General features: G+C 50.8%; 2 protein-coding genes across 4 annotated transcripts in view; one reads left to right on the top strand and one right to left on the bottom strand.

Moving 5' to 3' along the window:
- TMEM41A (transmembrane protein 41A) overlaps positions 1–2,391 on the top strand; it is a gene marked incomplete at its 5' end in the record, with an annotated part of 14,199 nt that extends 11,808 nt beyond the window's left edge. Inside the window, one exon of the mRNA XM_019503090.1 lies at positions 679–2,391. Within this exon, the coding sequence (XP_019358635.1) occupies positions 679–902 (224 nt within the window). The remainder of the gene's footprint in view (positions 1–678) is intronic.
- A 1,181-nt stretch (positions 2,392–3,572) lies between these two features.
- MAP3K13 (mitogen-activated protein kinase kinase kinase 13) overlaps positions 3,573–11,187 on the bottom strand; it is a 144,475-nt gene continuing 136,860 nt past the window's right edge. For all 3 annotated transcript variants that reach the window (XM_019503794.1, XM_019503793.1, XM_019503795.1), the window contains 2 exons: positions 9,440–9,737; positions 3,573–8,220 (listed from right to left, as the gene is read on the bottom strand). In XM_019503794.1, coding sequence (XP_019359339.1) covers positions 8,119–8,220; positions 9,440–9,737 — 400 coding nt within the window. In that variant the 3' untranslated portion in view covers positions 3,573–8,118. The remainder of the gene's footprint in view (positions 8,221–9,439; positions 9,738–11,187) is intronic.

Below are 11,187 nucleotides of genomic sequence, written 5' to 3'. Positions count from 1 at the left end.
GGGGGGGGGGGGGGGGTGCTTTATGGGTTTGGGGCTCTCTGAGGGTCCAGCAGGGGTTTGGAGCCTGCATGTCTGGGCTCAGGCCTCATGTGGGGCTTTGGTAAGACTTGGTACCTAAGATCTGGATCCACTGAGGACTTCCCTGCCCCACAATAGGCAATGCCTTCCTCCTGCCTGCAAGTGTTTGCTGGGCCCCACCCCCTCCTGCTTACACCTCCCCCTCCAGGCAGCAGGTCTAATGTGCATCACCCGTGGAGTGGAGCCTCCTGGCTGTGCCGGGTGCAGGGAGCAGAGCATTCTCAAGGATACCCAGCCTGGGACAGACATTGGACTGGGCCCTGCCTTAATACAAAGATTTGCCCTTAGGGATGCCTCCTTCCTTGAGGAACAGGGATGAGGAGATGGGAATTACCCCCAGGCAGGAATTTGCTTGGGTAGCTAGCTCAGTGCTAGCTCTGAGCCATGAGGGGCCCAGAGCAACATAGGTGTTCTTCTGTGGGGCAGCTCTTGGCTCAGGCAGGGCCTTGGGGTCACTGCGCCCTTGGCTAGTGCATGTGGTGTAAGACACTGGCAGGTGCAGGTCCAGGAGCATTTGAGCTGCCACAGCGTAGGGAGGCATGAAGAGGCTGGGACCAGCTGGCTAATCTCAAGCTTTTTCTCCCCCACAAAATCTCCCAGGTCTCATGCCCTATAACTTCATCTGTGTGCAGACTGGCTCCATCCTCTCCCAGGTCACCTCCCTGGATGCCATCTTCTCGTGGGACACACTGCTGAAGCTGCTGGCTACTGCCATGGTGGCGCTGATCCCTGGTACCCTCATTAAGAAGTACAGCCAGGGACACCTCATGTTGGACAGCAAGGGACAGAGCATCCACCTGCTTAATGGCAGAAAGAGCATGTGATGGGCTGCAGCTGGCAGCTCTGGGAGCATCTCATAGCATATCTGTGGGGCAGATGCAATCCTCGGCCCCAGCTGTGGGCATTTTAACCTGCTGTTGGCACAACCTCTCCAGCTGGCAGCACAGGTGGAGGACAATCAGCAGCTTTTAAAGATCTCCTTTTAAATCTCCAAAGGAGACAAAATGGTCTTGTTTTTAAATGGTGCTTGTATGTAGGTGAATGTACAGGGAGTGGGGAGCTGCCATGGGGGTTGAGAAAGCTGTGCTCTGCTGCTGAGTGCTGCACTGGCCCCCAAAAGGCTAACTAGCATGCCTGATTCGAGTGCTAGTGGTCACTGCTGGCTGCCTGGCATTCATGCGCAGGTACCTTTCTGTTGCTAGTGGCTCTGCTGTGCTGGCCGGGGAGCTCAGCATGTGCAGGGCACAGTGGCAGGCACCCTAGTCAGCTCTCCCACTATGGCTCTTCACAAAGCTGCCTGGTGTTGTGCCCTTTCCTTGGTCTCTTTCCAGCACTGAGCTGATGCTATTGGTTTAAGTGCTGAAGGGGCAGTAGCTCTGCTGGTATAATTGCCCCAGGCAGAGGTGAGGCTGGTAAGAAGGGGTTTGCTTTCCCTTGCAAGATGTATGCAGTTAGTCAGGGTCTTGGCTTCTGCAGCACTGACCTCAGGAGGGGAACAGTGCCCTCCACAGCTTGCCCAGCCATGTTTCTTCTCTGATTCATGCTGCCCCTGGCCCTACCTCAGCCAGGCACTCTCAAGATTCCTAAGGCCCATGTGGCTCTGCAGCTCTCTGTTGGCTGCATTTCCCACCTCAGAGTGGTGCAGGCAGTTTCAGCACCTGTTTCAGCACTTCCAAACCAATGGGGACATTGCCCACTCTGGGGTGGTTTCTGGTCCCATCATCACTTAGGAGCTGCCTCTAGTGATGGCCAACAACTGGTGCCTCCACGCAAGGTGAAGATGCTGTGTTATCCCAGGATGATACCGCCTGCATTAGAGAGAAGACATGGCGTTCTGTGTCCTGTTGCCAGGTTGCCTGGCTCGCCTCAGTTATAATTCCTGAGAAGAGGCAGGCCCTGGCCACATCACAGCCACAGGTAGTGTGTGTTGTGCCTGCTTGTTTGTAAACCCCCTTGCATGCAGCAGGAGCAGCGTCTCCAGGGCAGTGGTGTCAGCCTTGTTTGTGCTAAGTCATGTCGCTGTGGAAATGGTAACTCTGTGGCCACGTTGCATTGTGCCAGGGCAAGGTGTCCACTTCCTTGCCTCCTTGTCAGTGTCCTGGGCCTTGAGCTTGCACGAAATCTGGAGAGAGGAGCTTTCTGAAACGGCTGCTACCCCCAAGAGATGAGGCTCAAGGGAATGCAGTGCAAGCCTGACTCAACCCAGCAGGGATTGCCTGTCCTCAATGGTCTTGAACTAAGTGCCTTGCTAACCAGTCCTGTGTGTTTACATGGTAGTGGATGGTTTTCCTAATAAATGGTTGTGAAATTTTCTCTAAGTGAACGTGGTGCTTGTGCAACTGGCCTTAAGGCAGATCACCTTGCCCCACAACAGGCCTCAGCCACACAGGCCTTATCCACCCCTCTGCCTCATGAAGGCATGTGTGCTTTGAGAGAGGCCAGGAGCCAGGGTGGTAGGGGTTAGCCTGACTGTAAAGCCCTGGCCTGAAACCAAAGACATGCTGTTTGTTGAATGAGGAAGCAGCTGCCAGCTATGTAAGTTCGGTGCCTGTGGGGCAGAGTGCAGAGGTGAGGCATCCAGTGCCCTAAAATGCCTAGTGTCCTTGGGGGAGAAACAATCAGCACAGAGGGAGTGAGCCAGAGCAGGAAGTACAGGTGATCATGGATGTGCCTGGTATCCCTGGCACACTTCAGCCTACCCTGCAAAGACAGCACAGAGGTGCAGTTTGCCTGTGAGGGGCAGTCTCAGACTGGATTGCAGGCTCCTTCTCCCCAGGCGCTGCTGACCTGCCCAACAAACTGGTGCAAAAGGGGTGCTTGCTTAAGTAGCAACAGGATTTGCATCTGAGCACAGCACCCCTGCTACACTGAGGAGCCAAGACTTTGTACCCACCAAGCTATGCTGTGCTGGGCTGTCTGCTCTATGGCAGCCCCCTGGCCCATGCCACAGAAATGGATCAAGCCAGCCTTGCCCTGTCTGCCACATCCTGGCTGTATCCTCCAGTGAGAGGCTGGAGTCTCCTGTCTTTGCCAGCACTCACGTCCCACGCCTCTGGCTGTTCTGTAACCGGTTTCTGGGGTTCGGAGGCACCTGCAGACTACTAAGGACTAAGGGGGGGAAGGGAAAGAGTTTTGAAGGACAAAAGAAGATAGTTGGTGGGGGGAGAGAGGGCAGAAAAGAACTTGAGAGGGAAGGGATGCAGCAAAGTGCATGTGTACCCAGTGACCACTGCTTAGCTGCCCTGCTGCTTTGAAGACTCAGCCCAAGCCCAACACTCAGGGCCTGCATCGATACCAGAAAAATGCCGGTGCAGCCAAGCCACTCTCTATTTTCATCCTGGAGGCTCCAGGGAGTAAATGGGCAGCTGGAAGCAGACAGGTAATGTAAAATAGGGTTCAGCATTAGCTGTTTGCTACTCTTTAAAAAGTGATTTCCAGCGTGAACCATCCTAGCCCAACACCCTCAGCACCCAGATGACAAGCCAAGGCTGGGACAGTGGAAGTACACTGGCTTTTTATTCCATGCATTGTTTGCTTTGATAGTCATTCTTGTTCCCATCACTGTACACGGTTCAATACAAAAAAATCAAGTTTGTTTCAGGAAGCCACAGAGCAGGGAGGAGAGAGAGAGAGAAATGAGAGCTACTGAGATGAAATGGTCACTTTTAACACTGACGGTGAGGAGAACAACATTCATCCTCTGAGAGTGAAGCCAGGCTGGTGTTGAGGAGCTGTCAGCAGCCATGCGAGTCAGGTCAGATCAGGGCAGCTTGGGACGCAGGCAGGGATTTCTGCCACTTGCCTTTTCCCCAGGGAATGAGGTTTTATGTAGTAGGAAGAGAAAAAATAAATCGTGTGTGGGACAGTGACCAGCCTGCTGCTGCCTTCCTGAATGCTCTTCAGGGGCCTGTGCCTACCAGATCAGCCCCATTCAGCTCAGAGACTGCCAGGTTTTGGCAGTGCCCTCACCCAAACACTGCTCTTGTGACAGGCCATGCTGATATCAGCTTTCAGACACCCCTGCATACCTCAGTTTGAAGCCCATGAGTTTGCAAACACTTCCCTGGCCCTGGCAGCAGAACTCAGCCCCTATTTGTCATCTATGAAATGGCAAGGATTTCCTCTGGGAGGGCTGTAGCCTCTCAGTTAAGTCTGCTCTTTGCAAGAGGACACTCTTCCCTTGCACTCTGCATACACCTATTGCCATGAGGTCAACACAGACAAGAGCTTGGTCTGTCCCTCCCTAGCATGGCTTCTGCACCACTACAGGCGCTGGATTCATTTTGCTTCTGAGGCCAGAGTGCCCAACTGCAGGATCTGGCTTTCCCAAGCAGCAGGAATGGCTGCAGCACTATGACTTGTACCATACAGCTGCATGCCCTTGTGCCGCTCACCAGGAAAGAATCCCAACAGCATGGAAGCAGCACCATGACGCCGGACACCAACAGAGGCACCATGCAATCAACAGTGACGAGGGAATATGATCTGTCATGCCAGCACTGCTACGCCTGCATGGCACAGCTGAAGGCAGCCTGGCTCTGCTAGTGAGCACACCTCGCCTGCTGCACCCAACCAGCTGTTTCTCAGTCTTCTCTTCCTCTAATGGGCAGGGGCTGTTGTTCAGGCTGATTTAGCTACTAGTAAGTCCAAGTGCATAGGGCCTGGAGCAAGAGAAAGCTATCAATCATGCAGGATGTAAATCTTTAAAACTAGCTAACAGCTTGCTTGTGCTCACCCGATGTGCTGGGGTACAAGCAAGCACTGTTGGAGAGCCAAGGCAATCCCCACTGCAAGAGGATGTAGCTCCTGAAATCCACCCAATAATATCATGAATCTCAGGCCCCTGCTACATGTTACACATTACACAATTAACTAGTGAATCACACAATAAATTTAGACCATCCACATATGCCAAGTCATTATCATACCTTAAAAATGGCTGTCCAGCTACAAAGTTAGTACCTGAAAACACATAACAACTCTATAGCTGGTTTCTATCTAGCTTGAATTTGAATGTGTGGCAGGGCCCTTAAACTCATTCCCATCCACAACTGCTCATGGCTTGGCATAAGCCCAGGTGAGAGGAAGACCATTTCTTGGGCTGGGTTTCTGGAGCAGCCTGGAATGTTTGGAAGAGCCCCTGCCAAAAGAAACGGCACGTGGGATGGGGCCAGGGACTTCAGTGCAGTGAAGCCTGCCTCTTGTAGCTCATCATGTGCAGAGGATACTAGATTAGCCTGGCTGGGAGAAAGTGCATGTGCCACAGGTTGAAGGTCTGGTTCCAGCCCTGCTCACACAGAGCCTGTTAGGATGGTAACAGTCCTAGGTGCACAGCAGGGCTGCCCACATCAGCCCTCACCTCACCTGAGCTGCTGCAGTCCTACACATGCTCCGAGCAGGTTAGAGGAGTTTCCTGGGCTGTCACAAGCAGTGCTCTGTACATCCTGCTCACAGGAGTCCTGAAGGGATACTAGGCAGGTACCAGGGTAATGCCTCTGGCTATGAAGAGGGAGCAGACTGCTGCAAGGAGGGAGAGGGGAAGACTTGTGAGAATTTGGCTCTGCCTCCAGGCCACTGAAGTGAACCATGGCAGCGGAAGGGAAAGACAAGAAGTCTGGCTTGGTGTCCAGGGGAAAGCAGGGAGGGCTAGCTCAACTCATGTGCTTCTCCGCATATCTTGGTGGGCACTACTGTTGAGTCCAAGAACTCCTATCATGTGCCTTGTCATGGACAAGTGCTCTCTCTCCCTGGCCCACCAGACTCGCTACCTCTCTTCTTGGGGGTGGGGAGAGGTCACTCCAACTTACTGTCTTCAGACTTCAAGGGATGACTTGTGGCTCTTGCTTCTCTTTTCCGTGGCTGCTTGGCCCTGGGGACCTCAACTGCAAAGCCATGCCTGGCTCTGTCTGCTCTTGGCACTGAGTACCCTGCTCGCTCCTGGCCCCTGGGAAGCCACTCCCTTTAGGACTCTGGGCTCCTCTGCCTGTTAACTGGCTTCTTGTTAACTCCCTCCTCCCTGCCCCTTCCACTGGTCACTCATGAGCAAGGAAATTTAGTGTTGACAACAGGAAATGTCTTTTAAGGCCCGTGAAGTTGGGCGCTTCCTGACTGGTGCTCAGCCCCCAGAATGACTGTGCTCTGGGAGCCGCTGTTGGAGGTCACAGCATAAGGTGACTACTGACAGCCCCCAGAACCAGCTCTGCTCTCACTCTTGTGTGGCTCCGTCACACGGAGAGAAAACAGCTGTGCTAGTAGTAAAGCCAATCTTCTGATCTACAGAAACAATAATAAATAACAAAATAAAGTCATAACTTAAGATCTGTGTGTAGTCCAGCTACAAAAATTTAAAAAATACGGGATCATTTTCACGCATAGAATACTGCTCTCTGTCGACAGACAAACGGTGCCTTCATTTTGCCACTAGGCTATAAATTAATCAAAGCAGAGCTCAAATCAACAGCTCAACAGAAAATGTAAACAGCAACAGAAGAACCTGCCTACAGTCAGCTCCGGCTGGTCACCTCAGGCTCGCGCACTGCACAACAGGAAACCGTGGGGGTAGGATGCTGGCTGCTCTCGCCATCCTAGCCTGGAAGGGGAGGTCCCTTGCCGGGGGGTTCTGAAGGTGGAGCGGAGGTCTTCTAGGAGAGATGTTACTAAAGGCGGGGGAAACAGGCCTTGCATCTTTGTTCTGTTGCAACATCGGTTAAAAAGCGGTCTGTTTGCAAAGGGAAGGCACAAGGAGTTCCTTAGGAACATACGGGGTTCTGGTCTGCCAATGCCTCAGTCTTCCAGCCACTATGGGACAGTTCCTCCTCCAGACTGGAAGCTGGACAGGTGATTGAGATGCTTTGCCTGCCCCACCCCATAGCACTCCCTCAAGACCAAGACAAACCCCCCATCCTCTGACAATGAACTGATTCCAGGTCTTGCTTTCTGTTTTACACAGCTCCCTCCCTGGCTCAGCCATGCATACACAGCTCCCTCCCTTGGTGTTGGCTGGGCACATGGTGTTGCAGTCAGTAGGAGGTTGCCTTGGAGGGTTCCCCTGGTTTCCTCCCCGGACTAATGCAGAATGCGCCTTCCTTGGTTTGCAAGTTCTTGTTTTTTTCAACACTGATCTGATGAATTTCTTAAATTGAAAAAAGTGAGCCAGGAAGCCTGGAGGCAAAGAGAAGTAAACTGAAACACGGGCACTCAGGGTCTGAGAGAGCTTTCTCTGCTCCCCTGGAAATCAGTGCTGCCAGAGGAAAGAGGACAACAGGGTTAAGAAGTGCTGTTACACCCAAGTCTCAAGGGAGGCTGAGGTTGGAGTAGGTCTGCAGGATCTCACAACAAAACACTGATTAAAAAACAAACAACAACAAAACCCCCCATAAATTAACCCCCACACTTGCATCCCAGGGGGAATGTACTGACTCAGAAGACCCTGGATGAATATAAGCACCGTGGTACCAAATTTCTCCAGGAACACGTCCACCTTCTGATTAAAAGTGACCCAGCTGGTTATACTGAATGCTGTTTGTTCATAGGTTACCTTGCAGCAAGGTCTCTCTTCGTGTCTCCAGTTGATTAGACTGATTGATTCGTTTCTCTTTATCTATCAAATCTGTAGGGCCCTAAGGCCTGGTCCCGTGAAAGCAGCAATAGAGTTCTATTGTGCCAATGCGTGCTGTCTAGGTAAGACTTCCAAGGAGGTTTCTCTCTGATGTGCTTGCTTTCTGAACTTTTTTTTGCAACAACTGTTCTGTCTTTATATAGATACAGTCCACTCTTTACAGTAAAAAGTGTTAAAATGTCAAAAAAATAAATATCAATGTTACAGTAGCTAGATTATTCAATAAAATACATCCCTGCCATTCTTGATTGAAATGCTTGGTGAGAACTAATTTCATTTGGACATTTTCCAGAGATTCAAGTTATTGCAGATCATTTCTGGGGTGGAAAGGAGAAGCATCTTCTCTTCCTGTAAAGTATGATTAAGGGGGGGATGACGTGAAGTCCTGCCAATACCAGGAGGGGCTGGGGAACAATTCATCATTACCAAGTAGCAGAGCTGCAGGGCTTATTGGTCCTGACAGTTGCATCAGAACACTCCCCATCAGAAGAGTCACAATCCGATTCTCCAAACTGTGCTGGGTTCTGCAAAGGAAAAGGAAAGGGGAAACTCTTTTAGTGATTTCCATGCACTTCAAAGTGGCCACATGGATAAAAGGAGTAGGTAAGAGTGAGAAACAGGGAAATATTAGTGAGCTTATCACGTCTCGTCTTCTGTTCGGTCTGTGGATAGGCAGCAGTGGGTACCACGGGACCTCAGGGAGACCAGTTGTTATGACTGAAGAAAGTAACTAGTGGAAAGACCCTTCTGCCTACACACGCACACGCGCACACATTAAAAAGGAAGACCAGAGAGCTCATGCATCCCACAAAACAGAAGAACCAAAACAAATTCACTTGCTCTTCCAAGCCCCGACAGTCTTCTGCCATACTATTCCCCCTGGCAAGACAGTGACAAAGCTACCAACACCTGGCAGATGTTAGTTGCACTGGTTAAGGCACTAGCGGATGGATGGCTTTCAGCTACTGCAATGGTAACATGGTACCTCAGAATAGATCAGACCTGGGGCTCACTGGTGGCCAGACTAGCTGCTTCATAAAAAAAAGAGCCAGAATCCCTTCCAGTGGCTACTGATACAGTAACTTGTTGCCTGAGGAGGTGTCCCCTCACCCATTTAGAGGTTGCCAGATGACCTTAAGCAGGAGGGTGTACAGCACTTTGATTTCATTCTCTATCTGAACCTTTCTTTTTATCCTGCCTGAAGCAGTTGTGGATGATCTCAAGCAAATGGCTGATGGGGTTTCACGTCTATGGCCTCAACAGTATCTCGTGGCAATGAATTCCTCAGGGCAGCTGTGCCACATGTGGTCATAATCAGTGCCAGATGTCCATCTCTTGGACAGGCACTCAGGATGGTTATGAGGAGGGTGCAGACAAATCCAACCTGCCTTCTCTGTGGGCCCTACCACATGTTCAAATGAAAGCTGGATAGAAACCAGCTACAAAGTCATTAAACGTTCTCAAGCACTAACTTTGTAGCTGGTTCGCTCTTTTTATAGGTGGACGGACATTTTTATGGCATGATAATTACTTTGCATGTGTGGCCGGTCTAAATTTATTGTGCAATGAACCAGTTAATTGCATAATATAATGTAACATGTGGCAGAGACCTGCGTGGTACCTCCATCATGGACCTGTTCAAACTCCCATCTTGTCACTCTCTAGTGCTATGGCTTTCTTTCTTGCCTTCCCAGCATCTTCATCACCCAGTAAAAGAAGGGGGTCACTGAAAGTACCACATACCTCATAGCTGTGTTCCCCTGCACAGAGCTTGCCCAGTGACATCTGTGTCTTCACCCTCCGCACAGCGCATTCCTTGTCTGAGAGCCCATCAGACTGGGTAGAGATGTCAATGGGGATCTCTGGGGTCTGGGATAACATATCCTCCAGCTTCTCAGCTAGCTGATCCTCCAGCCTGGTGGCCAGCTCATCTGGGCTGTTCGAGTGGTCGCTTGTGTTTCCCTCCTCTCCATCAGACACAGAGAAGTTCTCAGAGCTGAAGGTGGAGTAGGACTGGCAGCTACTAATGCAGCGGTGAGGCCTGCAACCCCAGGAGAGCAGGTTAGCTTTGTTCTTCTCAGTCTCTACCCTGCACATTTCATTGTTATACTTGCCTCACTCCATACCATCAGTGGGGAAACTCAATTTCATACTCACAGGAGGCTGACCCCAATACAGCCAACCCCTACAGTCCGTTGAATACTCTCAGTGAACCCATGTTAAAAAAGTCTCTGACTGCCCCTCAAAGTTTCTAAATTTTCAGAGTAGCTGTACCCCCTTCTACCACCATAATACACAAGTGGTAAGTTGCTGGCCTGAAGCATCACCAGCACAGAGGACACTGGTAAGCATGCAGGTACGCAGCTATGGTTTGAACACAGCTACTTGCCATGCATGTTGCAGTGTTAAAAGGCCTCACAACATACGGAATGTAATGAATAGTTCTTTGGCCAGTCTCCCAGTTTCCCCCCTTCAGCTGTATACCACTTACAAATGTACCCTGGTTTTATCATTTTTGCCACCTACATGCCTGTTCTAACAAGCCCATAAACATATCCCCGTCCTGCTTTCCATGATATGGATTTCATTGTGTAATATAATCAGTCACTAGGCAATACCTCTTTGCAAGTCCCCTCTTAACATTCCCAAAGGGCTAAAGGCACAAGACCTGTAAGACCTTTAACAAAAGGAAATGTGGCTAGAACATTTTGGAGAAGCATTCAGCCTTGATGATGTAAACAGTCAGATGTAGCCAACTGCTAACACATTTCACTCCATCTCCTCTCCCAGGTCCTGGGGTCCTCTTGAAGATCCCACGCCCAACTCTAAGGCAGGATCATGATTCCTGCATCCCAGAGGAAGATGTGTCCCTGCCTCATAACACCAGGCCTTGGAAGAAGTGATGTGCCAGACCCTGTCGAGTTCAATGCTGGTGCCACAGACACACTGGAAATAACAGGGTGAAGGGCATTACCTCATTGTGAAACTCCACTAATGAAGCTTTCCATCCAAATCAAACCACACCAGAGAGGAGGTGGACTGAAGAAGCCATTATTCTGAAAGAGGCTGGGTACAGCGCATCAGCACGAGGCATCCCAGAGCAGTCTAATTTGATTTAGTAGCCTTTTCCTTCCATAGTTTATGGTGCCAATTCATTTCCTAACCAAGTCACTATGAGTCTAGGTAGGGTTACCATATGTCTGGGTTTTCCTGGACAGGTCCTCTTTTTTGGCCCCCTGTCCTCATGTCCAGGCGGGTTTTTAAAATGCAAGCAAATACCCAGGTTTTTGCTCTGCCTTTGCTTTCCCGGATGTGGGCAGCAGGGCTGGGGGGGGCAGGGGGCTGCAGGTTGGGAGTAAGGGGCACTGGCAGGGCTGGGGGCACAGAGGCAGGGCACCGGCATATCACTGCCCCCCGCAACCATATGCCCCTCCCCTCTCTCATCCCCACCCCTCCCCTCCCCCTCAGAGGTGTCCTTTTTTTTTTTTTTT

Source organism: Gavialis gangeticus, unplaced genomic scaffold, assembly GCF_001723915.1.
Source record: "Gavialis gangeticus isolate Ggan-Ray unplaced genomic scaffold, GavGan_comp1, whole genome shotgun sequence".
Classification (NCBI taxonomy): Eukaryota; Metazoa; Chordata; order Crocodylia; family Gavialidae; genus Gavialis; species Gavialis gangeticus.
The sequence above is the reverse complement of the archived record's forward strand: the minus strand, read 5'-3'. Positions and strand labels throughout refer to the sequence as shown.